This window comes from Rhincodon typus, chromosome 7 (genome assembly GCF_021869965.1).
Source record: "Rhincodon typus isolate 14 chromosome 7, sRhiTyp1.1, whole genome shotgun sequence".
Lineage (NCBI taxonomy): Eukaryota > Metazoa > Chordata > Chondrichthyes > Orectolobiformes > Rhincodontidae > Rhincodon > Rhincodon typus.
Genome location: NC_063338.1, coordinates 83,893,487 through 83,921,181, shown reverse-complemented (window position 1 = coordinate 83,921,181; position 27,695 = coordinate 83,893,487). Strand labels below are relative to the sequence as shown.

The 27,695-nt window shown below is 42.4% G+C and overlaps 1 protein-coding gene across 3 annotated transcripts in view; it reads left to right on the top strand.

Annotated features, from left to right (window-relative positions):
* mrasa (muscle RAS oncogene homolog a) overlaps window positions 1-27,120 on the top strand; it is a 41,436-nt gene extending 14,316 nt beyond the window's left edge. For all 3 annotated transcript variants that reach the window (XM_048599138.1, XM_048599135.1, XM_048599136.1), the window contains 2 exons: window positions 2,334-2,539; window positions 26,963-27,120. In XM_048599138.1, the coding sequence (XP_048455095.1) occupies window positions 2,347-2,539; window positions 26,963-27,120 (351 nt within the window). In that variant the 5' untranslated portion in view covers window positions 2,334-2,346. The remainder of the gene's footprint in view (window positions 1-2,333; window positions 2,540-26,962) is intronic.
* The last annotated feature ends 575 nt before the right edge of the window (window positions 27,121-27,695 follow it).

The window sequence follows — 27,695 nt, the reverse complement described above, 5'->3', positions numbered from 1 at the left end:
TTCATGTTTCTGAAGAAGGGTCTAGGCCCGAAACGTCAGCCTTCCTGCTCTTCTGATGCTGCTTGACCTGCTGTGTTCATCCAGCTCTACACCTTGTTATCTCAGATTCTCCAGCATCTGCACTTCCTACTATCTCAGTACTCAATGAATGGCAGGATACTAGGAAGCTCAGAGGAATGGAAAGATCTTGGGGTGCTAATCCTCAAATCCCGAAAAGTGGCAGGGCAAGTTAATAGGATGGTTAAAGAGGTATAAGGGACATTTGCCTTTATCAGTCAAGGCATAGATTATAGGAGCAGGGAACTTACTTGGACCTCTACAGGACTTTGGTAATGCTGCAGCTGGAGTACTGAGTGTAGTTCTGGTCACCTCACAATAGGATCAATGTAATTGCTGTGGAGGGGGTGCAGAAGAGGTTCATCATAATGTTTCCTGGGATCATAGAATCCCTACACTGTGGAAGCAGGCCATTCAGCTCATTGAGTCTGCCACAACCCTCTGAAGAGCATACCACCCAGACCCACTCTCCTATCTCATCCCTGTAACCCTGCATTTCCCATGGTTATTCCACCTAGCATGCATATCCCTGCATTTTAGCATGGCCAATCCACCTTATCCTGGAATGTGGGAGGAAACTACAGCCACCCAGAGGAAACCCACACAGACACAGGGCAAATGTGCAAAGTCCATACAGTTGCCCAAGGCTAGAATCAAACCTGGGTCCCTGACACCGTGAGGCAGCGGTGCTAACCACTGAACCACCGAACCACCATGCCACCCGCTGCCGGCTTGAAGCAGCTTCTCTATGAAGAGAGGCTGGATATCCTAAGGTTGTTTTCTTTGGAGCTGAGATTGTTGGGGTAACTGATAGAAGTATATATGATTGTGAGGGGCATGGACAGCGTGAATCAAAAGCTCCTTAGATGAAGGGTCAGTAACAAAAAGACATAATTTTAAGGTAAAAAGCAGGAGTTTTCGAGAGAAATTGAGAAAATTTGTTTTCACCCAGAGAGTGTTGGGGATCTGGAATGCACTGCCTGGGTGGGTAGTTGAGGCAGATATCCTCAAGCCTTTAAAGAGTACTTTAAGAGCTCTTTAAATGTTTTAATATTCAAGGATGTGGGCCTAGTGCTGGAAGGTGGGACTATTATAGATATGGTGTCACTTTAGCATTACAGACTCAATGGACCAAAGGGCCTGTTCTGTAATGCGTGATTCTATGATTTCCAAAGCTTTCACATTGATATCAAAAGAAAATAATTTATGAATTCGGGTCTGCTGCAGTTACCTTCTCCAGGTGAAAATGGCATCGGTTGTTCCTGTAAGTAGCTTGGACACCTTGATATGTGTCTGCTGACTGTTAACTGTCCAGTACCTACTGTGCCACAGTGGAATTTCCTTGTGAACCAAAATGAGAAGGGTTAGGCAAAAGCTTGATACATGGTTTTCAGGGCAAGCCTGTCTCCACAGAAAATGATTGAGGCCAAAACAGTGAATGTTTTCAAGGAGGAATTAGAATAAGTTCTTGGGGATAAAAGGATCAAAGGGTGTGGGAACAGTGCGATGATCAGCCATGAATTGGATGATCAGCCGTGATCATCTTGGATGGTGGATTGGGCTCAAAAGGCCGAATGTCCTACTCCTGCTCCTGTATGTTTCTATGTCTTAAAGTGGAAGAGAGAGGTGGAGCATCATTGCAGTTTAGGGAAAAAATTCCAGAGCCTATAACTAACGCCTCTGAAGGGACAGCAATGGTCAGGTAGGAGGAGAACTGCTACTTACCTGGATTTTGAAGAGTTCAATGGGGAGTGGATTGTAAATTTATAAATGGGAGAAGGTAAGGACTTAATCGATTGACAGGTCAGGGTGTAACCTTCAAAGTTAAGGAGTTGTAGAGTAGAGAGTTGGAGAGTTTAAGGTAGAAAATTCCAGAGTTTTTAAAGACATGATCACCAGTGGTGGAACAATGACAATAGGGTATACACATGAGGTGAAAACTAGTAGGAGCAGAGATATCTAGGTGGTTTATAGAACTGGTTGAACTTAGACGGATGGGGATGGAAGAAACCACAGAGGAACAAGGATGAGAATTTAAGCGTGAGATGAATAATAACCCTCCTTTCAGCATCATTATTTTCCCCTTGCTCCTCCTAATGTTTGAACACTTTTTTTTGAGATTGTCAATATACTGCCTATGGCTGTTTGCTTCAAGACTTTTTTAAATAAGAGCAGTCATGGGTTTAAGACAACAAGGTGCAGGGCTGGATGAACACAGCAGGACAAGCAGATCATGGGTTTAACACTGTTTTCTATACGTTTTATTTATTTTGTAGGTTATATTAAGACATGGCAACGAGTGCTGTTCCAAGTGATAATCTCCCCACGTACAAACTTGTGGTGGTGGGTGATGGTGGCGTTGGAAAAAGTGCTCTCACTATCCAATTCTTTCAGAAGATATTTGTGCCAGATTATGACCCAACCATTGAAGACTCTTACTTGAAACACACAGAAATCGATGGGCAGTGGGCCATTCTGGATGGTAAGTTTAATTAGAGGATTTTTTTTAAAATCCCGGTAACAAGTACCGTGTCCCACATTGCAGAAGGATTGTTGCCAAGCAATGGAATGCATTATGCACAGCAAAAGCTTTTTTGTTAAAGTTTAACCTAATTGTTTTTAGAATCCTTAATGTGGAAGCAGGCCATTTGACCCACTGAGTCCACACTGACCCTCTGAAGAGCATCCCATCCAGGCCCATCCCATTCCTATAATCCCACATTTTCCACGGCTAATCCACCTAGCCCTCTCATCCCTGGACAGTACAGGACAATTTAGCGTGGCCAATCCACCGATCCTGCACATCTTTGGACTGTGGAAGGAAACACGTGCAAGCACGGGGAGAATGTGCAGACTGCACACGGACAGACAGTCGCTCGAGGGTAGAATTGAACCCAGCTCCTGATGCTATGCTAATCACTGAGCCACTGTGATGCCCTAACATTTTATTTCAGAACTTTACCGAAAAGAAAAAGAACGTTGAGTAATGGTCCTTTTGATGAATGTTACATCGAGCATTGCAAACCTTTTCCCCTTCCGTACCATCACACCCGTCCCCACCCTACACCCAAAATCAAAATCCATCATTGTTGCAGAGAGTAAATAAGAATTGTCAAAAGTTGGGTTTTTTTCTCACTGTCAATTTAAAACCCTAGGTTTCTTAAGTTGTTTACAGTTTCAGTTTTAGCAGCAACAACTTGTACTAGTGCCTTGTAACATCACAAAGCTCTGAGAGGTGTTTCACAGGAGCTTTATGTTACATGACATTACTGAGCTAAATAAAGAGACTTTGGGACAGATTGCTAAAGGTTTAGTCAGAGGTAGGTTTTGACGAGTATCTTAAGGGAGGAAAAGGAAGTAGAGAGGCTTCAGCAGCATGTCCTGGTGTGTAGGGTTTACAGGCACCAGCACTAGGATTTAATCCATCTGGTTCACTAATGCCCTTTAGTGGAATGAATCTGCTCTCCTTATAGGGTCTGGGCTACATGTGGCTGACCCACAATGGTATGACTGACACTTAAACACCCTCTGAAATGGTAGGGCAAACCCCTCAGTTGAAGGTAGAAAATCAAATGGATAGTCATATCAGCAATTCAGACATCCCATGAAGGAATAAAGAAAGCAAATTCAAATGGAATGTTTACGTTTATCTCCGTCACATAGGATATAATTTGCAACTTTGCTAAGATCCGTTTTCAGCACTGTGGGAAGCTGAATGGAGTGACTCGAACTTTGCGTTCTGGGAAAGTGAACATGCATTTGAGAGACAGCAATGTGTCTGAAGGCTTGGGGGAGAAGCAGGCATAGTGCACAAAACTAGAAAATAACCAGGTGCCCCAGCGCAGCTCAGCGCAAGCTGGAAGAACAGCACCTCCTTTTTTTTTGCTTGGGAATTCTACGGTCTTCTGGACTTAATTTCAAGTTCAACAATTTTAGGGCTTGAGGCAACTTTTCCCATGTCCTTACCCCAACCCCCACACACCAGGCCTTGTTACCACATGGTCTGCTATTACACACTACCCATTGTCAGCCACTAATTGCCCACGATAGTAGCTATTCATCCTCCCAGGCTGATCGTTATCCACTCCTTTGACTGTCCAGCTGTTCTTCTCTCTTTGAGCTCAATCTCCACCTATTGTTTACTCCTTAACCCCTTCCCCCACTCTATCTTCTGCATATTTTCTAGCCACAATCAGTTTGGAAGAAGGGTCACTTGACCTGAAACTTTAACTCTGATTTCTTTCCACAGATGCTCCCAGAGCTGCTGAGCTTTTCCAGCAATGTATGTTTGTTTCTGGTGTAGAAGGTTTGAAAAATCCCAAATAATTTCAGGATAGTAAGGTCTCATTTCTTACACCTAGAACGTGGTAAAAATAGCAAGAGATTTAAAACAGGGGCTGGTGAATCAAAATGACAGACCACAATTATTACCACAGCTCACAAGTACATAGTTTTACAGATCTCAACAGCATGTGTCAAAACTTCTTTACATCTTCACTTTGTTTTTAGAAAATGACCTTTTTTAATGTAGGTTATCTAAAAACTGAAGTTGTATGTTAAAGTCAAACTCAAATGTTGAAATTTTCTCATTTTTTATGGCATAGTTTTCAGTGAGGTTCATAATAGCAGGTCCATCATGAACCCTCTCGACTTTCCTCACACAGTTGTCGGCTCATGAAATATCCATAGCATTGTGCGGCAGGAGAAGTATAAGTGTTCACTGCTGCCAGGGTTTTGCAATGTTGTTGTCCGATGTTGGCAACATATTTAAACACCAGCTTCGTAGCACTTCAGATTGTGTAAGCCAGGAACTGCCCTTCACTCTGTGGTCCTGTAATAATATCCTGAAGGAAATGGCCAAGGAGAGGAAGCGAACTCCTTGTTCCACCCACAGAGAGATGCTGGTGGATGGGGCGGTAGAAAAAAATTTTTTGTCTTTTTTTTTGTCAGCAGAGGGGCATAGATGTTTGCACCACCAGACCCAGCCAACCCACAACAAGATAGCGGTCTGGATCAGGGCAATGTCCTAGCAATAGCAATGCAAGGTTAATGATCTCCTGCTTTACATGAGAGAAGTGCCACCGTCTTCACTCCACTACACAGACTCTCAGGCCCAACACTCACTCAAATTCTGCCACTGTGTGCCCCCTTACCAAGGTTCATGGAGTTCAACCCCCATTATCGCATCCATCATGTTACCTAACAGCAAACACTTACCACATCCTCCTAATCTACTCACTCTTCCTGCCGTCTGTGTTTCCTGTTCAATCAGTGGGATCTCATCTCTTCTCCTGCTTATGTTTCACCACTAATATCTCTTACATCCACTACTATCATATTCAACCCTTCTTTCTGTCCTATTTCAGGAAAGATTGGCCCATCCCCAGACGGGAATCGGACAGACCCTTTGACTGACTGTGACTGTACCATTTGACTAATCTTGGTCTCCTTTGACCGCATAAAGAACTGGCTCCCTTTGATTTTCAGCTATCATTTGTTTGAAGTAAATGCAGGGTTGTGCTTACCTTGTGAACATTAGGCCCATGCTGTAATTGTGATACTGACATTGCCCAGTATCTTACACCAACATGTTCAACCCCTTGACTGGTCAATGCAATAAACCATAACAAGCTGTCTACTCTCTCCCTCAGTGCTGAAAGGCAATGCATGCCATAAAGGTTGGCAGCTTGCAAGCAAGCACAAAGTGAGTGAGCCCTAAGAAGATAAGCTAAGAGCCTGTGTAGATGCATGTGTGTCCCTGGGAGTAATGTGACCTGGCAGAAGCCTGTAAATCAGAAGTGTCCTTGAGCTCCAAAGTGAAATTCAATAGGGCCACGGCGCTATGTGAGTTGGTCTGAAAGCAGCAATGATGATGTTGTTTGGTGATGCTTATGTGTGTGGAAGAGGAGCTTGAAGAGGCATTGTAGTGAAGGAAGAGTTCTCTGAAATACTGCAGCGCAAGCAATGATCTGTTGCCAACAGGTAACAAGGTAGATTTTTGAGGAAGGGCTGGAGAATTGTGAACTGTGTAGAAATTAGGCGAGATTGGCTAATAATGGAATGCAAATTGCATTTAAATAAGGTAGTCACTGCTCATCAGCAAGATTCGGAATTTATCAGTTAAATCCTGGCCGAGAAACTGATTTTTCCATTCTTGCCATATTTCCCTGACATTCTCACCGTTGCCCACGTGGCTCAAATAACTGTAAAATTCTGGCTGAAGAATCTAGTTAATGTATTTGTACCCTGCCCCTGACTGTCACCATGTTATTAAAGTACATTAATTTGTGTATTAATGCCTATTTGGCATGTGTAATAGTCCAAAGCATGCCAAATTATACATCTAATCAGCTGTAATCAAATTTTATTTGTTGAAACAACCAAAACACACTCACGTGCATTCTTAATACAAAGAGAAAGTTAGAGTTCGCCTCAGTGTAATTCTCTGTTGAGTTGGGAGCTGAAAATTGTGTCATGGTGCCTGCATATTGTTTTTCTGATAACATTGCAGACTTTAAATCCGGCATACTATGTAGAAAATGCCAAGTACATGGTGACATGAATGCAAGGCATTCCTTTGGACACAATTTTACAATGTGCAAATCTGACAGTCTTGTTCCACTGAATTATTAAACCCAATCCCTCTCAAGAAATTACAGGACATAATTGTGGAGTATGATGTTAGGAAGAATTTTAGAAGTAGAATCTACTATGTATCTTTACTCCCAACCCCAGGCTTACAGAGGTGTTTTATTTTTCCTACCAGCTTTCCTTGTGCTTTTGCCAAGTATGATCATTAGTCTTCTGGCCCACTTGGCTGGAATGAGTGAGTAGAGCCTTGATGGAGGTTGTCCTAAGCTTTTGGAACCAGAGATAATATACTAATACCAACAGTCTAGGCTTGATCTGAACAAAAACACTAGAAATAAAAGAACAAAGTTCTGACCTTGTGAACTGTGCAGTTCAAATGCAAAACCTTAAATCCTGATCTCCATCCATTCTCAACAAATTATCTTATACACATGGTATTTTCTTTTTTTTTGTAGTTTCGAGGACTAGTGTAATTTTAATGGTGTAAAGAATGGTGGTAAATCGGCCATTTTCAATGTTGTTCTTTCGATATGGCAAACGGAAGAAAATAAAATTCAGGAAGTAGCGTGTTATTCATCATTTGGACTGTCTAACCCTGCTCGTGTGGCAACTTCTGTAAGGAATTGAAACGTTGAGCTTGTGTCCTGGCAACCTGCAATTCAGCTGTTTTTGTGCTTTGGTTAAAAGCCGAAGAAATACCAGGACTACTCAGTAACATCATGGCTGATCATGCTCTTTAAAAGTGAGACTGAAGACTAGGTGGGCTGAGTGGCCTTTTATAATTTACCAATATGTGATTCTACTTTTCCATTCTGTATCCCAAAGTGCCTTAATCTCCTGAAAATCAAATATATAAGATTTAAGGAAACAAACAAGGCCAACTAAAATTGTTGATCTTGAAGGACCAAATGACCTATTCCATTTCATATTTCTAAAGTTCTAAAATTACACCAGTCCTCGAAATTACAAAAAGTGAAAATACAATATGTATAAAATGACTTGTTGAGAATGGATGGAGATCAGGCTTTAAGGTTTTGTATTTGAAATTGCACAGTTCATGAGGTCAGAACTGCATTCAGATCAAGTCTAAACTGTCATTATTGATATATCACCTCTGGTTCCGAAAGCTTAGGGCGACTTCCATCAAGGTATAATGTAGGGCATGCAGGGTAGTTTGATCTTAGTAGGATAATGGGTCGGCACAATGTGGTGGGCCGAAGGGCCTGTACTGTGCTGTACTGTTCTCTGTTCTTTGTTCTATGTTCTATGTTTTAAAGCTGTATTCACTCCAAGTCCAAGAAAGTGAGCAATAATATCTGAAAGTTAGCAAAGGCTGTTTGGGTACCTTTCTTCCCAGTGGCCTGGGTTTGATTTATATCCAATTCAAAATTAATATTGAGTTATCTTCATGAACTCCTAGTTGCTATGGGTCTGCAGCACAACATGACTTTTCATTCTGTATTGTTTGGAGAGGCAACAGTGTGAGAGGCTTTTCTTGATTCACTGGATATATAGTTAAAAGATTGCTGCTTAAATCTGAGATTAACAAAGATCTATTCAAAGTACTAAAGCTGTGCAGCCAAGCTGGATCCATGATCTCACGTTCTCATTGAATGGCACAACAGGTTCAAGAGCTAATGCCCCATCTCCTTTTCTTGCGTTCCTAAAAAGAAAATGTTGTAGGACTATTGTGGGATGTTTGAGTGGGAATAATTGAAAAGCTCTTTCAAAGAGCTAGCATGATCCAAATGAGACAAATGGCCCACATCATGGCCATGTGATTCACTAAAAAGAATGGCTTTATCTTACTGCTGATATTTAACTCCCGTCAGTGCTGGATTAAGTTTATGTTGCAGACTTTTTTACCCGCAAACTTGATTTCCCAATTTTACACCACATCTTAGCTCTTTGTTAAACTTTGGAAACCATTATCACAAACAATAATTATTTCCCGATTGACACAGTGGTTAGCACTGCTACCTCATAGCGCCATAGATTCGGGTTCCATTCCAGCTTTGGGTTACTGTCTGTGTGGAGTTTGCATGTTCTCCCCATAACTGTGTGGGTTTCTGCCGGGTGATCTGATTCTTCCCACAGTCCGTACATGTGCAGAGTTAGGCAGATTGACCAGGTTAAATTGTCTCATAGTATCTAGGGATGGATTAGCCATGGGAAATGCAGGGTGGCAGGAATAGGGTAGGAGTCTGGGTCTGGGTGGTATGCTGTTTGGAGGGCCAGTATAAACTCGGTGGGCCAGATATCATATTTCCACTCTGTAGGGATACTAATGATGTATTGCAAATTTTATGTCTTCCTCACCTTTGCATGGGTGTTGCAAGACACATTTTAACATGATGGCAGCATCTCTTTTAATGCAACTTTTAGCATTGATTTAGAAAATCCAGATGTGTGATATGGTTTGGACCAAGGAGAGCCAATGGATATTATCTACCTGGACTTTAAGAAGGCCTTTGACAAGGTGCCACACAGGAGGCTGCTGAGTATGATAAGGGCCCATGGTGTTAGAGGCAAGGTGCTAGCATGGATAGAAGGTTGGCTGTCTGGCAGAAAGCAGAGAGTAGGGATAGAGGGGTCTTTCTCCGGTTGGCAGCCAGTGACAAGTGGAGTTCCGCAAGGGTCAGTGCTGGGACCATAACTTTTCACTTTGTACGTTAATGATCTAGATGAAGGAACTTCTGGTAAAGTTTGCAGACAATACAAAGATAGATAGAGGGACAGGTACTATTGAGGAGGTGGCGAGGCTGCAGAAGGATTTGGACAGGTTAGGAGAGTGGGCAAAGAAGTGGCAGATGGAGTACAACATGGGAAAGTGTGAGGTCATTCACTTTGGTAAGAGGAATGGAAGCATGGACTGTTTTCTAAATGGTGAGAACATTCAGAAATCTGAAGTGCAAAGAGACTTAGGAGTTCTAGTCCAGGATTCCCACAAGGTAAACTTGCAGGATGAGTCAGTAGTTAGGAAGGCAAATGCAACTTTGGCATTTATTTTGAGAGGACTTGAATATAAAAGCTGGGATGTACTTCTGAGACTCTATAAGGCTCTGGTCAGGCCACGTTTGGAGTATTGTGCGCAGTTTTGGGCCCCATATCTCAAGAAGGACGTACTGGCCCTGGAGCAGGTTCAGAGGAGGTTCAAGAGAATGGTCCCAGGAATGAAAAGCTTAACATATGAGGAACGTTTGAGGACTCTGGGTCGATACTTGATGGAACTTAGAAGGATGAGGGAGGATCTAATTGAAACCTACAGAATACAGAATGGCCTGGACGGAGTGGATATTTGGAAGATGTTTCTATTGGTAGGAGAGATGAGGAACCGAGGGCACAGCCTTAGAATAAAGGGAAGACCTTTTAGATTGGAGATAAGGAGAAATTTCTTCAGCCAGAGAGTGGCGAATCTATGGAATTCGCTGCCACATAAGGCTGTGGAGGCCAGGTCATTGCATATACTTAAGATGGAGATAGATAGGCTCTTGATTATCAAGGGGATCAAGGGCTACAGGAAGAAATTGGGAGAATGGGGTTGAGAAAATTATCAGCCATGATTGAATAGCAGAGCAGACTCTATGGGCTGAATGGCCTAATTTCTGCTTCTACATCTTAGGGTTTCCTAACTTGATAGTCATAAGTTTATATTCCAGTGTTTAGTCACTAGCTTTAAGTACCATCATGACGTCCTTGGTTTGCACACTACAATTATCGTGATGGTGAATATTTATAAACAACGAACAAAAACAGAATTTGCTGGAAAAGCTCAGCAGGTCTGGCCATATCTATGAAGAAGAAAATCAGAATTAACGTTTTGGGTTTGGTGACCCTTCCTCAGACGGTCTCTGAGGTTTTGATTTAATATTTGTAAACCCCTGTTTCAGCCTCAGCTGGAGTATTGTGTCAAAGTTTGGACACCTCACTTGAGGAAGGATGTGAAGGTATGCAAGTGGTTGCAGAAAAATATTATGAGAATATTGCTGGGAAGGCTGTATCCCTCTGAGAGACTTCAGTCACGTGAACTGATTAGAGAAATTGTATTTGATCGGGGTGCTCCAATCCATCAACAGCCTGGACAGAGTACGTGGGCAAAGGAGTTGAGAACCAGATGACATCAGATTAAAATGTTGGCTCAAGAGCCAGAGGCAACATGATGAAAAACATTTTAACACTGCGAGTAATTAGACACTGCAATAAAACAAATGCAGAAAATGCAGGGAAATCTCAGCAGGTCTGGCAGCATCTGTGGTGAAAGCAAGTCAGTTAACATTTTGAGACCGGTATGATTTTAGAACTGAGCCTGCGATGCACTACCTGAGAGTGTGGTGGAAGTTGGTTCAATCAATGCTTTCATAAGGGAATTAGATAATTATCTGAAAGGAAAACAGTGTTACAGGGAAAAGGCAGAAGAGTTGAAGTAGCAGAGTTGCTTTCGCCAGAAAGCTATGGGCCAAATGGTCTCCTATGTTTTAACCACTTTAAATGACTCCGAACTACCTACAGTGATTTAGTGAAATAGTATATTGTATTCTACCCTACTCACTCCCTTGTGTTAACTCCATCTAAGGATAATGGCTGATCAAAGTAAGTGTCTGGAGGGCGCTAATCCTATTCCTAGCTAAATATCAATTGAATCCTTTATTATCATGTGGATCTGAAGTGAAACACAGTTTAAAAAGTTGATACTGTCGCCATGCATCAGCGCCATTCTCATTAACTTAAAGTAAAGATAAGATAACTTAACGAAAGTCCAACTTTTTCTTCTCTGCAGCCAGAGTCCCTTTCTGGGCTACACCAGCTCATGCCATGCTGTCATTCTTTCTTTGTTGTCTGTCACAGTTTCTTAGCTTACCTGCAAATGAACCAAAATCTTTCTCCAAAATTGCTGCAGAATAGCTAGAATGGCAAATCGAATATCACTTCAAAATGTCACTGTTTCTCCAAGATTTGGATTGAGGTGTAGTATAACCACAAAAAGAAGTCACCTCGGGTCTTCAAGAGGAAGCAAGCTCTCGAGTGAAGTACTCCTACTGGTGAGGTGCACATACAAACTCTTCTCAAAATAGCGTGTTCTCTTGGTTTTGCAAAGCTTGTAAGTTTTTTGCTTCAAACATATGTGTGTATATAATAGATCATCTTAAAGTAAATTATTTGAGAAGTTGCAGCCTTGGTCATCAGGAAATCTGTGCTAGTGACGTTCCTAGAACCAGTTTGATTCCTACCAGTGGTTTAAGTGTCAGCGCTGACTTATGAAGTTTCCTTCCTCTGAGTTTTATCAGCGGCAAGGCAGCTGGTATCTGAAGGCTGCATAGGAATGCTTTGTTTGATGACCTCATGGTTGTAGTGAAGGTACTTTAGTAAAGTAATTGCCATGGGAATTTGGGAGTGAAAACCTTTCTAACATTACTTCCGTGTTCTTGTTTATATTGGCCACATAGTGACTCAAGCAAAACAGACCTTTTTTTTAAGTAAATTTATGAGACACCGCTTAGGCATCACTGTTGCTAATATTCATGGCTGAATTCACAAGCACATTGTTTCAACAATCATTATTTTTCTTTTACCTTTTGGTAGGGAACTGCGAGTTGCATTTGAGAATTGAATTTTTTTTTTAAAACCTGGAGAGAACAAAAGACTAATGTTTACTGTTGAGGGCTGGTCTGGAAAGATAATGCAGGTTAATTACTGCTCCATGAACACTGTAGATAATTCAATATCAAGACGTTGTTATGCTCTGGGACTGGCAGCTGTTTGGATGTTGAATTAGTCAGTAAGAGGATTAGTGTTGGCTAGCCAACCATAAGGAATGTTGATAAAGAAAACAGAATAAACTGGCTCTAACTGGGTTTTGGACAGGAAGCAGGTTTTGCTTTGGAAGCTGCTAGGCTGGGTATTTTTGTCTTTTGGTTTTGCTCTCTCTAGTTATTTGCTAGTTATTGACTTGTTGAAAGTTCTGAGAAAAGAATTACAGTGAGAAAGAAAATATAAGTCTTCAGGCAGTTTACGTTGACTGGTGACTTTGGAATTCAGGCAAGATACACAGTCCTACATTCTTACAATATAATCCATCTCAAAGGATTTCATGATGGCCTGGTATTCGTCATTGAAATAGTTATTGAACTGACAAATTATGATTATTTATTCGCTTTTTAAATTTATGCCTTAACTGTATCTAACAGTGTGAAAGTGGGCTATATTTGAAGATTATTGGGCTTAGCTCATAGATATTAGATTTCTCTGTTTGAATTGAATCATTCGTTGCCACGTGTATTCAATGTAAAAATACAGTGAAAAGTGTACACCTTCGTCGTACATACATGGTGCCATTCAAATTAACTTAGAATAAGATAAGAAAAAAGATAACTTGAGAGTCGAACTTTCCTTTCTGCTGCTGCAGACCCTGCTGCTCGGCGCTTTTCACCCCTTGCCATACCTCTGCCAGCGTCCCGCTCTGGGTTTTCCAGTTCACCCGCTGCCTCACCAGCCTGCTCTTGCCGACCCACTCTTGATCCGCTGCCGTCATTCCGCTCACACTCGATCGGTCGCCACAGGACACAACGTGCGCATTCATCTCCCGCTACGTGGTTCCCGATCACGATCCAGCTCCTTCCCAACTCCTTAGGGGTGGGTGGGATAGAATTACTGGAGGAAGAGAGAAGATGAGAGTGGGAAGAAAAGGAAGGACAAAGAAAGAAAGTAAAACAACTGGTGAGCAGACTGGATCTCCGAATGGAACGATTTACCCTGCCGCCATCTTGTTCATCTGTGTTCTGCTAAAGTTATGTTATTAATAATACATTTAATTTTTGTTTAAGATATAAACTTGGAATTCAAGATCAAATATTTAAGTCTGGTTAGGAGCATTTGAGGGTAATTGAATGTTATAAGTCACTGTGTTGCAAATCCAGTGATAGTGAGGCTGATTAGGTTTGGTTTGCTATCCCTGATACCACAGCGTGTCAGTCCTCAGCAACACTGTTCACACACATGGAGTCAACTTCCACTTGTATGCCAAGCATACCCCTCTAATTCACCTTGACCTCCATAACTGTTGACATTGTATAGCTACTTAGTTGTCATTGTTATGGATGCGTCAGCCAAAACTTTTTTTCAGTTTGTTATTGATGTCATCTCTGTAACCTTGTCTACTGACTGCATCCTCCCCATACTCTCTCAAACTGGACCGTGTATATACAACTTCCATGCCTGTTCACGTTTTGAGCTGAGGTTGCCTCTATGACCTACACCACTTATTTCCACTTTCATGACATTGCTTACATCTACCCCAGCCACAGTTAACATGCCACTGAACCAAATATCAGCATCAGTATTGCCTCCAAGTTTGACTTATGCAATGGTTTCCCTCACACAATCTGTATAAAGCTCTTTTGCACAAATGCTGTACAAAATCCTGCTTGGCATCACCCTGTTCTCCTTGACCTCCATTTTTGCAGCAGCAGCGGGAGCAGTGAGAGCGAGGACCAGGGGGCTGCCGGGAAGGTAAGTTAATCCTTTAAAAACTTACCTCGTGAATAGGCAGAGCGCACGCTGAGCAGGAGCGGACACGGGACGGCTGAGTAAGTGAGGTAATATATTTGGGCGGTTGCTTTATCCGAAACACTATTTGGGTAGTGTCTCCCACCCATCCTCTTCCTCTAACCAAAAAAGAAGGTTCTGAGCGCCAATTTGGTAAGGTTACTAGTTTTTTTTTCAGAATTCAGAACAGTGGGAATGGATGTTAGGGCAGTTGCATGCTCCTCCTGTAGAATGTGGGAGGTAAGGGTCACCATCAGTGTCTCCACTGACTTCATCTGCGGGAAGTGCACCCAACTCCAGCTCCTCGGAAACCGCGTTAGGGAACTGGAGCTGGAGCTGGATGAACTTCGGATCATTTGGGAGGCTGAGGTGGTAATTGAGAGGAGTTACAGGGAGGTAGTCACACCTCAGGTACAGGAAAAAGGTAGGTGGGTTACAGTCAGGGGACGGAAAGGGAACAGGCAGACAGTGCAGGGATCCCCTGTGGCCGTTCCCCTCAGTAACAAGTATACCGTTTTGGATATTGTTTGGGGGGGCACAACTTACCAGGGGTAAGCCATGGGCTACAGGTCTCTGGCACAGAGTCTGTCCCTGTTGCTCAGAAGGGAAGGGGGGAGAGGAGGAGAGCATTAGTCATTGGGGACTCCATAGTTAGAGGGACAGATAGGAGATTCTGTGGGAACGAGAGAGACTCACGGTTGGTGTGTTGTCTCCCAGGTGCCAGAGTCCGTGATGTCTCAGATTGCGTTTTCGGGATCCTTAAGGGAGAGTGGGAGCAGCCCCAAGTCGTGGTCCACGTAGGCACCAATGACGTAGGTAGGAAAAGGGATGGGGATGTAAGGCAGAAATCCCAAGGAGCTAGGGTGGAAGCTTAGGGCTAGAACAAAGAGTTGTTATCTCTGGTTTGTTACCCGTGCCACGTGCTAGCGAGGCGAGGAATAGGGAGAGAGAGCAGTTGAACACGTGGCTACAGGGATGGTGCAGGAGGGAGGGATTCAGATACCTGGATAATTGGGGCTCATTCTGGGGTAGTTGGGACCTCTACAAACGAGATGGTCTACACCTGTACCAGAGGGGTACCAATATCCTGGGGGGGAAATTTGCTAATGCTCTTAGGGAGGGTTTAAACTAATTCAACAGTGGGGTGGGAACCTGAATTGTAGCTCCAGTGTACAGGAGGTTGAGAGTAGTGAGGTCATGAATAAGGTTTCAAGGTCGCAGGAGTGTCCCGGCAGGCAGGAAGGTAGTTTGAAGTGTGTCTACTTCAACGCCAGGAGCATCCTGAATAAGGTGGGTGAACTTGCAGCATGGGTTGGTACCTGGGACTTCGATGTTGTGGCCATTTCGGAGACATGGATAGAGCAGGGACAGGAATGGTAGTTGCAGGTTCCGGGGTTTAGATGTTTCAGTAAGATCAGGGAAAGTGGTAAAAGAGGGGGAGTGTGGCATTGTTAGTCAAGGACAGTATTATGGTGGCAGAAAGGACGTTTGATGAGGACTCGTCTACTGAGGTAGTATGGGCTGAGGTTAGAAACAGGAAAGAAGAGGTCACCCTGTTGGGAGTTTTCTATAGGCCTCCAAAAAGTTCCAGAGATGTAGAGGAAAGGATTGCAAAGATGATTCTGGATAGGAGCGAAAGTAACAGGGTAGTTGTTATGGGAGACTTTAAGTTTCCAAATATTGACTGGAAACGCTATAGTTCGAGTACTTTAGATGGGTCAGTTTTTGTCCAATGTGTGCAGGAGGGTTTCCTGACATAGTATGTAGATAGGCCACAAGAGGCGAGGCCACATTGGATTTGGTACTGGGTAATGAACCAGGCCAGGTGTTGGATTTGGAGGTAGGTGAGCACTTTGGTGATAGTGACCACAATTCGGTTACGTTTACTTTAGCAATGGAAAGGGATAGGTATATACCGCAGGGCAAGAGTTATAGCTGGGGGAAAGGCAATTATGAGGCGATTAGGCAAGATTTAGGATGCATAGGATGGAGAAGGAAACTGCAGGGGCTGGGCGCAATGGAAATGCGGAGCTTGTTCAAGGAATAGCTACTGCGTGTCCTTGAGAAGTACGTACCTGTCAGGCAGGGAGGAAGTGGTCGAGCGAGGGAACCGTGGTTTACTAAAGAAGTTGAATCTCTTGTCAAGAGGAAGAAGGAGGCTTATGTAAAGATGAGGCGTGAAGGCTCAGTTAGGGCGCTTGAGAGTTACAAGTTAGCCAGGAAGGACCTTAAGAGAGAGCTAAGAAGAGCCAAGAGGGGACATGAGAAGTCTTTAGCAGGTAGGATCAAGGAAAACCCTAAAGCTTTCTATAGGTATGTCAGGAATAAAAGAATGACTAGAGTAAGATTAGGGCCGGTCAAGGACAGTAGTGGGAAGTTGTGCGTGGAGTCCGAAGAGATAGGAGAGGCGCTAAATGAATATTTTTCGTCAGTATTCATACAGGAAAAAGACCATGTTGTTGAGGAGAATACTGAGATACAGGCTATTAGACTAGACAGGATTGAGGTTCATAAGGAGGAGGTGTTAGCAATTCTGGAAGGTGTGAAAATAGATAAGTCCCATGGGCCGGATGGGATTTATCCTAGGATTCTCTGGGAAGCCAGGGAGGAGATTACAGAGCCTTTGGCTTTGATCTTTATGTCATCATGGTCTATAGGAATAGTGCCAGAAGATTGGAGCATAGCAAATGTTGTCCCCTTGTTCAAGAAGGGGAGTAGAGACAACCCTGGTAATTATAGACCAGTGAGCCTTACTTCGGTTATGGGTAAAGTGTTGGAAAGGATTATAAGAGATAGGATTTATAATCATCTAGAAAGGAATAATTTGATTAGGAATAGTCAACACGGTTTTGTGAAGGGTAGGTCGTGCCTCACAAACCTTATTGAGTTCTTCGAGAAGGTGACCAAACAGGTGGATGAGGGTAAAGCAGTTGATGTGGTGTATTTGGATTTCAGTAAAGCTTTTGATAAGGTTACCCACTGTAGGCTATTGCAGAAAATACGGAGGCATGGGATTGAGGGTGATTTAGCGGTTTGGATCAGAAATTGGCTAGCTGTAAGAAGACAGAGGGTGGTGGTTGATGGGAAATATTCATCCTGGAGTTCAGTTACTAGTGGTGTACCGCAAGGATCTGCTTTGGGGCCACTGCTGTTTGTCATTTTTATAAATGACCTGGATGAGGGCATAGAAGGATAGGTTAGTAAATTTGCAGATGACACTAAAGTCGGTGGAGTTGTGGATAGTGCGGAAGGATGTTGCAGGTCAGAGGGACATAGATAAGCTGCAGAGCTGGGCTGAGAGGTGGCAAATGGAGTTTAATGAGGAAAAGTGTGAGGTGATTCATTTTGGAAGGAGTAACAGGAATACAGAGTACTGGGCTAATGGTAAGATTCTTGGTAGTGTGGATGAGCAGAGAGACCTCGGTGTCCATGTGCATCGATCCCTGAAAGTCGCCACCCAGGTTGATAGGGTTGTTAAGAAGGCGTAAGGTGCGTTAGGTTTTATTGGTAGAGGGATTGAGTTTCGGAGCCATGAGGTCATGTTGCAGCTGTACAAAACTCTGGTGCGGCAGCACTTGGAGTATTGCGTACAGTTCTGGTCACCGCATTATAGGAAGGATGTGGAAGCATTGGAAAGGGTGCTGAGGAGATTTACCAGGATGTTGCCTGGTATGGAGGGAAGGTCTTATGAGGAAAGGCTGAGGGACTTGAGGCTGTTTTCATTAGAGAGAAGAAGGTTAAGAGGTGACTTGATAGAGACATACAAGACGATCAGAGGACTAGATAGGGTGGCCAGCGAGAGCCTTTTTCCTCGGATGGTGATGGCTAGCCTGAGGGGACATAGTTTTAAATTGAGGGGTGATAGATATAGGACAGATGTCAGAGGTAGGTTCTTTACTCAGAGTAGTAAGGGCGTGGAATGCCCTGCCTGCAACAATAATAGACTCGCCAACTTTAAGGGCATTTAAATGGTCATTGGATAAACATATGGATGATAATGGAATAGTGTAGGTTAGATGGGCTTCAGATTGGTTTCACAGGTCGGCGCAACATTGAGGGCCGAAGGGCCTGTATTGCGCTGTAATGTTCTGTGACCTCCAGATTTCCCCAATCCCCTTGCACAGAAATTGAAATCCTTAATCCTTTTTTTATAATCTCTCATGGCCTCATCCTTTTCTAATTCACCATTCTCCTTGAGTAATGTCTTGCAGCTCATACCCATCTATTCTCCAGTGTTCTATACTTCCATTCCATAGAAATTATTGGTATTCCTTTCTCATCTCTGCAACTCCCTCTTTTTTAAAAAAGACCTATTGCATTCATGGATGGCTTTGTAAGCCTATGTTATTAGCCATGCTATTATTTGTGCCTCTTAATTCGCCTTCTCTGAAAAGTACTATGCGACGCTTAGTACACTAAAGTTACTATATTAATGCAATATTGCCACCATCTTATATATTTCTTCCCAATGTTAACCAACATTCATTCCTGTAAAAAAGAAAATTGGCACTGCTTTGGTTCAATAAAAAATGAAAAGCTTTTTCTCCATTTATTTTGACTTTTCACAACCACCCATCTCTCAATAGGCTTTATAGTAAATGAGCTACTTTGAAATGTAGTCCCTGTTGGAATGCAGGAAATGCAACAGCTAATTTGTGTTCAGGAATATGCCATGAGCACTGTAGGTAATGACCAGATAATCTGTTTTGGTGATGTTGATTAAAGGGTAAATATTGGCCATGACATCAGGGATGATTTCCCTGCTCTTTAAAATAGTGCTCTTGGGGTCGTATTGCTTCTCGCAGAGGAATTCCCCAGTGTGGGAGTGTTGGTTTTCATTTTTCTGCTTAGATTGTAATGTATCTTGATAATATGTTAAGCATTCAGTCATCAATATTGCAAGTGTTCTTTCTAGATGTGTTTTTAAAACATTTCTTGCATCATTTTTGTTGCAAAAGAATTGAGGTGTAATACAGAAATTTGTTTTAAAGCACAAAGGTATTTAACTTTCTACAAATTGCTCGGCCTCTTGATCTAAATAGTTTTACATTCAAGGAACTCTTTGCAAGAGCTGTACTTCAGGGAACTAGGGTCAGTCGGTTGGGTGTTGTACAATGTTAAATCCTTGCGTGATTCAAGGTTAATTTGGCCTATGACTGCAGTAAGTGGCTTGCGACAGTGCTGCTGTTTTAATATATGTGCTGTCTCAGTCTAAAATCGAGGCCTGACTTGTTAAACCTGATCAAACTGCATTGAGGCTGTCTTGAAGGAAGGAATCAGCTCAGGTTTGTGCACTTGATTTACAAGTTTAGCCTTGCCCCAAAGACATGCCTCTGCACCAAGTCTAAACTCAGCAAATCTAAATATATTATTAAAGCAACAAGGACAGTTTGCCTCAGCTGGTACAAGTCAAGTATAAAAAGTTAGTGTGGCCTGGCATGTCTCGGGAGCACACACTGCTACGTTGCTTCTACACAACACAGAAACACAGTCTTTACTGTACTAGAGCAGAAATCGGGCTTATAGGTCTCAGTGTATTCGTCGTGTCAGAATGTCCCAGAAGTGGGCACCAACAAACTACTTCAATTAAGGAATTGGCTTCTTTATCTCAGTGGCCTACCCATGTCTTAACTTGCACAGCACAGTACTTCCTGGCCACTTAGTGCCCAAGATTATGAATAACTCACTGACACCTACACTGTTAAAACTCTTAATGTTTGCAGTCAGGATATCTGTGGCTTAACTTATAGAATTTTAATGCTGATTTGTGGCAGATGACTTGACATATAAAGCAAGATTTGCTTCTGTTGATATACAGGAGGAAATCCATTGAGTTTTTGTATTTTCAATTACTACCACATCATCAAGAGAGTAGGCCAGGAAGTGGCAATGAGATTTTTTCACACATCTGAAACTCTTCTGCTTTACAAAATAATATATTAAATATTTTCCTTTTGTCCCTTCTTCCCTCATAGAATCACCACACATTGGAAACAGGCACTTCAGCCCATTGAGTCCACACTGACCCTCCAAAGAGCATCCTACCCAGACCTACCCCATACTCCATCCCCATAATCCCACATTTACCATGGCTAATCCACCTAACCTACACATCCCTGGCAACTATGGGTAATTTAAACGTGGCCAATCCACCTAACCTGCAGATCTTTGGACTGTGGGAGGAAACCCATACAGACACGGGGAGAATGTGCAAACTTCACATAGACAGTCACCCGAGGCTGGAATTGAACCCAGGTACCTGGTGCTGTGAGGCAACTGTGCCATCGTGCCACCCTTAGCCATATGCAGTTTAGGAAAGTGCCACCCTTAGCTACAGATTGCATTACCTGGCTCCAGTCCAAATGTAACAAGAGAGAGTTGATAAATTAAGATTCAGGCAGGTTTGGAAGTATCCACACAACTGAGTCCAGCTTCTGAGTAAACTACGCTCTTATACTAATGTTGAGGGTTGATTGGCTTTGTCTCACTGGCATTGCTGCTGGGCTTGTTTTACTGACACAAATTGAGACACATTTGCCCGATTTGAACATTAACTTTGTGCAATACTTCATAACTTTTGACTGTCAGCATCTTTCACAAGATGAAATATTGCGAAAAATACTCCTGTTCAATGTAAGGGAGCTTTGCCAGCATTCTCAATTACTTGTGGAGCAGATTCACAACCTGTTTTTGGAAAATTGTTTTCTAGAATGATTTTTTTTTTCCGAAATTGCTTTAATCAGCTGGGCTCGTAGAAGAATAAATATTGTTCACAATGTCATTTCTTCATGCCGTTGAATCATAGGGTCATGAGAGGGCAGATGGGCCTCCGTTTAACATCTCTTCTAGCAGACTGCACCCTCAGTACCACACTGTAGTGTGAACTTGATTTTTTGAGTTGAGGTTCTGGAGTGCCAGCCATCTGACTGAGCCACACTGGTTTGCCTGGGGAGTTCTGTAGTTCTCCAGTTTGACAATACTGTAAATACTTGGCTGACCTCCTTCTGCTGAAGGGCAAAGTGGTTGGCTGAGGGAGGAGGACACGTCACCTATTGACTGATCAATGGACTCCTGTGCTGTCATTGCATGAACATACATGACCCCCTCTTTACACTCATTTATTTGGGCATTGTCAAACTTGTCATCTGATTTGGTGCTTTCTTTTTTGGAATTACCATGATGGATAATGCAATTAAACAATTTGTTCATTGTATGATGATGATGATTTGTTCAATCTGCTGCTCAGTTCTGCCAACTTAGATTCCCTATAGTGCAGTAGCTGCTCATTTGACGCATCAAGTCCTATCCCTGGAACCCTGCATTTCCCATGGTTCACCCACCTAGCCCACGCATCCCTGGGCACTATGGGTAATTTAGCATGGCTAATCCACCTAACCTGCTCATCGTTGGACTATGGAAGGAAACCGGAGCACCCAGAGGACACCCACGCAGACATGGGGGGAATGTGCAAACTCCACACAGAATCGAACCCAGGTAGCTGGTGCTGTGAAAGAGTAGTGCTAACCACTAAGCCACCGTGCCACCAGTAACTGTCCACTCTTAAACTGTGGCAGGTCCAACAGATTCCAATCCACAGCTGCTTTTAAAGTTGACTGTACGCCATTAACGGTAAACGTGCATTTAAATAGTCATTGCCTTTTTTATTTCAAAATTGTTTTAGTACTCTGCTTGTAGTTTTCCTTTATCCATTCAGCTTCCTTTGTTTTTTTTTGAGTTTTATGTTTAACGTTTAATATCCATATGAATTGAATGTTTGTTTCGCTTGATCATTTCTTTCAACAATCTAATATTGCAGTGATCCTACAAGTTCCCACTTCTGAGGACTGTACCAAACAAGTTGCATATTGCACATGTAACCATGGAAACCTTGCAAGTGTGACATTAGCTTTGCCCCACACACAGGCTGTATTGCAGACTTGTACACACATTGATGTTTCCAGTAAAGAGCTGGCGAAATATTCGTAAGATGAAATTAAGCTACTATTATATTCAGACTTGGTCTGGAACCATAAAACTCTGGGTTAATGCTCTGTCATTTGTGGAAAGAAATGCTTAATAACATGGCTCCCTTAAGATCTCACTCTAAATATAGACCATGGCCCCTACCTGTATTCTGTAACTAGTGAAAATAAGGCCATTAAAGAGGGTTTTTTCCAATGTCTTTAAGGCTCAAGGTTGCCTTCTGTCCCTGAAGAGTCAATGAGCAGCCTGCTATGTCAGTACCACATGTTTTTATTTCAAGAATAGTGTTTCAAGTGGTTAGCACTGCTACCTCACAGCACCAGGACCTGGTTTCAGTTCTACCCTCGGGCAACTATCTGTGTGGAGTTTGCCTATTCTCCCCGTGTCTGCGTGGGTTTCCTCTGGGTACTCTGGTTTCCTCCCACAGTCCGAAGCTGTGCAGACTGGGTGGATTGGCCATGCTAAATTGCCCACAGTATGTCCAGGGATGTGTGGGCTAGGTCATTTAGCCATGGGAAATGCAGGGTTACAGGGATAGGGTAGAGGACTGGGTCTGGGTCTGGGTGGGATGCTGTTTTGGAGGGTCAGTGCAGACTCAATGGGCCAAATGGCCTGCTTCCACACTGTAGGGATTCTGATTCTAAGAAAGAAACAGTCACTCTGCTGGTTCTGTACTATTGCAGTGTGAAAACTCATCAGATTGATATGGAAGTGTCCCTTTACAAGGAACCAAAACATTGGTGTGAAACCCTCAGAGTGAGCATATTGTCAAATGAGTTTATTTGAAACAATCAACTTCATTTCCTTGCAAAGCAGCTTGATCAGGAAGCTATTCTTGATGACAATTGCAAAAATGAATGATCTCCTGTACTGATAACCTCCTTTAGCTAAGGTAACAAAACTAAAAACTAAACAAGTATAAAGGGGCAGTTACCTTGCTAGGATTATACTACAGGCCTCCTAACAGTCAGAGGGAGATAGATAGATATATAGGCAAATCGGAAAATGTGTGAGAGAAACAGGTTTATAGTTGTAGGGGACTTCAGCTTTGCTAATATTAACTGGGATTGTCTTAGTGTGAAAGGTGGGGAATTTTTAAAGTGCATCTAGGAGACCTTTTTTGTCCCAGTACGTAGATAATCCTACTAGCGATGGGACAGTGCTAGACCTAATCGTAGGGAATGAAGCTGGCCAAATGGTTGAAGTTTCAGTGGGTGAGAATTTTGGGAACAGTGACCATAACTTTAAGTTTCAAAGTCCTTATAGAAAGGGATAAGAATAGTGCAGAAGTTAAGTGTCTAAACCGGGGGAAGGCTGACAACAATATCATTAGACAGGATTTGGCAAACATCGACTAGGAGCAGCAACTTGCAGGTAAGTCTACATTCAGAAAGTGAGAGTCTTTTAAAGTGTATAGTGAGAATTCAGAGCCCGTGTGTTCCTTTAAGAGTGAACAGCAAGGGTATCAAGTCCAAGGATGTCAAAAGATACCAAGAGTTTGATAAAGAGAAAGAAGGAAGCATGTCGGTGCAGGCTTGGAGGGCCGAAAGGCCTGTTCCTGTGCTGTAATTTTCTTTTTGATCTTTTATATGTCAGGTATGGCTCATTAAAAACAGGGGAGGCCCTTCAAAAGTATGGAGAATCTAGGAGGTTGATTTTAAAAAAGAAATTAAGAGGGCAAAAAGGATCCATGAAACATCTTTGGCAGATGGGATCAAGGAATACACCAAGGCTTTTTTATATTAATATGTTAGGAGTAAGTGGATTATTAGGGAAAGAATCAGACCTATTAGAGAACAAGCTGTGTGTGAAGTCAGTGGACATGTAAGGTTTTAAACGAATACTTCTCATCGATATTCATTACAGCTGGAGATTTCATTGGGAGTGGTGAGGGTCCAGAGCATGTTAAGATTAATAAGAAGGAGGTATTGGAAGTTTTAATCGGCATACAATTGCATAAGTCCTCAGGACCTGATGAGTTGTATCCCAGGCTGCTGTGGAGGCAAGGGATGAGTTTGCTGGGGCCCTGGCAGAGAGATTTAATACTTCACTGACATGCCAGATGACTGGAGGATAGCTAACGTGGTTCCTTTGTTTAAGAAAGACAGCATGGTGAGCTGAAGGGCCTGTTTCTATGCTGTGTGACTCTATCTATGACTCGAGGCTGCTTGGTTAAGTTTCATATGGCTACATTGGTGTTGAATTTCTGCCAAAATAATATTTCGTGGCAAGGGAATTGTCATCACTAACCCTTTCCGTCACACATGGGAAACATATACTGTGGAAATTGGATGTAGAGCACATTAGTTTCAAATGTACAGAAAGCTAAAGGCTATAGAGTCCACGCACTCCTTTCCTATCTCCAATAGCTTCAAGTGTGGCTTCTTTCAAGGGGTGGCTGACTGAGGAATCATCATCTTACATCTCAGTATAAATCTCGGTGGGAAATGATTTGAGCTAGCTACCAATACTGAAGCCATTTACTCCTAAAGTATTTATAATATCAATTTTTATATGCACTAAAAGTGTCACTTAGATTATTTTTAAATGGGAATTGATGTAAGAAACAAATGGTAACTAGCAAATTAGATTCGTCTGACAAGGCCTCTGCTTTGATCATAACAAATCTGTTTGAACGTGCTTAAATAATCCTGTCTACGTCTAATCATTTTTGTAAGTAACATCAGGTTTGGTTCAAATAAAATTCATGGGAAGGGACTGAGCTATGGTCAGTAACTCTCAATTTTTACTGGGAATCTACCTTGCTTTTGCCAACAGATTTAATGCATAGAGTGCAGTGTGGTATCTCTATCCTTGTGAGCATTCAAATTTGGAACAAGATTATTGGTCTCATTAAGCCAGCTTCATTATTTGATAAGATTATGACTGATCTGACTGTGGACTCCAGTCTCCCATCTCCTGCTCAACTCTCTTGGTAGTCAAAAATCTATCTCACGTGGCCTTAAGTATTCAATGACCCTCCCTCCCTGCTGTCTGAGGAAGAGAATTCCACAGACTTGCAGCCCTCTGCAAGAAAGAATGTTTTCCTCATCTCCATCATAAATGCAAGAGCCCTGATTTTAAGGTGTCCCTTAAATCTCCTCTCTCCTGCAATGAGAAGCAACCTTTCAGTATTTGCCCCAACAACTCCCCTCGGGATCTTCTTCATTTCAAAAACAACATCACCTCCATTAGTAAGGGATCTGCTAGTATTGTATTAATACAATACACGTTTGGTTTTTCTTCAGCATGTTTATTATTGCTTTAGTCCCTTAAGGTGTCTGCATAAGTTTAAGTTTATTTTGAGCATGAGATACTTGCAAAAGAAATACCTTTTTTAACAAGAAATGAAAATGTAGTGAGTCTGTCTCCAAATGAGAGATTTGTTGGTCTGAAGGTCAGGCAGTCTTGAAGGGAAGAGATGAATTTACCGGGGAAAAAAACAGTAAACGTGTAGACAGAGATAGTAGGAACTGCCGATGCTGGAGTCTGAGATAACCAGGTGTAGAGCTGGATGAACAGGGCAGGCCAGGCAGCATCAGAGGAGCAGGAAAGCTGACGTTTCATGTCTAGACCCTTCTTCTATGTGTAGACAGGTTGTGAAAATTTAACCATTACCACTTCACACAAATGGCATTCAGAAGCTCTCTTTTCCACCCCTCCCACTCTCTCCAAGAAAGCCTCTTGACGCTAGGACAATCAAATCTGAGGTTGATTTTCATTTTGTTGGAAAACTAAGGTGGGTGGATGGTGTCGACATTAAGATCAGTCACCAATGTAACTTAATGGCAGGAAGAGGCTTGAGAAACCAAATGGCCATCATCTGTTCCCAGCTCCACAATTCCCAGGGAAAGTAATTTTCATTTCTGCTCTCAATGAAAGGCCCTGATGGTAGCTTCAGCATTCATGAACTATCTCCTGCAATAAGCAAAGTAGCATTGCAGTGAAATATCACGCTCTTTATTCTTGGTTTTATGGTCATCACAGACTGTGGTTCCATCTACATAGAACTCAGAGCAGCTGTGTTTTTCTGGACTAGTTCCAACATTCAATGCCATATATAATGTGAAGGAGAGAATGTCTAAATCCAAAACTCTCCACTTATGAAATCCAGTTGTAAGAAAGAAATATGGCATTCATTAGAACGAATTGATGTTTGTCAGTTTTGTAATTCTTGATTCAAAAATGGGATAGATTTATTGGCATTGAAACTAGGTATGATGTAATTCCCAAAAATATGTTCAAATATTTACATTTCAGGCAGAACTTTAATGGTGTACAACTGTTATTTTTGGGATGAAAGAATGTTTAGGAATCTTGGTTATTCAAGAAGTAAGATCTTCATTCTTGGGTGTGAAAGTTCATTTCTGTTTCTCTCGAGGGCTAAAATGTTGCCACTAGACTGTGTTTTCGAGAGCCTTTATAATGAATGGAGAATTTTCAAGATTTTGCTTAAGATTATTGTCGATTTTCCTCAAACTTCTATTTGGCTGTTTTGAAGTTTACCTAATTATTTGCATCTTTTGCTTTTGAACTCTGTGTTAACATCAATCAGGCTATCAAAACAGAGCCGAGGCCTCCTTATATGAAGCAGTTTTACTGCATTGCTAATTTTGCAGATGAGAAAAATAGTTTGTTCTGTTGGCGCACCACTGAGAGTTCAGCCCAAGGCAGTGGATTTGAAATATGAAAAGTCCAAGTGTGTAACTTTCACAAATTGCTGTGATTCCAGTTGTTGTGTGATTTTTTTTTCCATAACAGCTTTTGTGTTCTCTCACTTTAACTATAGTGCTTGATACAGCGGGTCAAGAGGAGTTCAGTGCTATGAGGGAGCAGTACATGAGGACGGGGGATGGGTTCCTCATCGTCTATTCAGTCACTGACAAGGCCAGCTTTGAACACGTGGACAGGTTTCACCAGCTGATATTGCGGGTCAAAGATAGGTGAGTGTCCACATAGCTGCTGCTGTTTTAAGGGAGCTCATCTTCCTCAAACTCTGGCCAGTTCTCTCTGTCTCTCTTTTTCTCTTTCCCTCTCTTTCTTCCTTTTTTTTTCCCTTCTCTCCTAACATCACTACATGAGAACTACTGCTTAATTTAGAGTTCGCATTTGAAATATTCATTTTTTTTTTGTTCACTGTTCCTTTACTCTATCGTGCTAAATGTTAAACTAATGAGCTCCTCCTTTAATATGTTTTGGATAGTATACATAATCCAATACAGTATATTATATGAGACAACAAGGTGCAGGGCTGGATGAACACAGCAGGCCAAGCAGCATCATAGGAGCAGAGAGGCTGACGTTTCGGGCCTAGACCCTTCATCAGAAAAGGGGGAGGGGAAGGGGGTTTTGAAATAAATAGGGAGAGAGTGGGAGGCGGATAGAAGAGGGATAGAGGAGAGGATAGGTGGAGAGGAAACAAACAGGTCGAAGAGGCGGGGATGGGGCCAGGAAAGGTGAGTGTAGGTAGGGAGTTAGGAAGGGGATAGGTCAGTCCAGGGAGGACGGACAGGTCAAGGGGG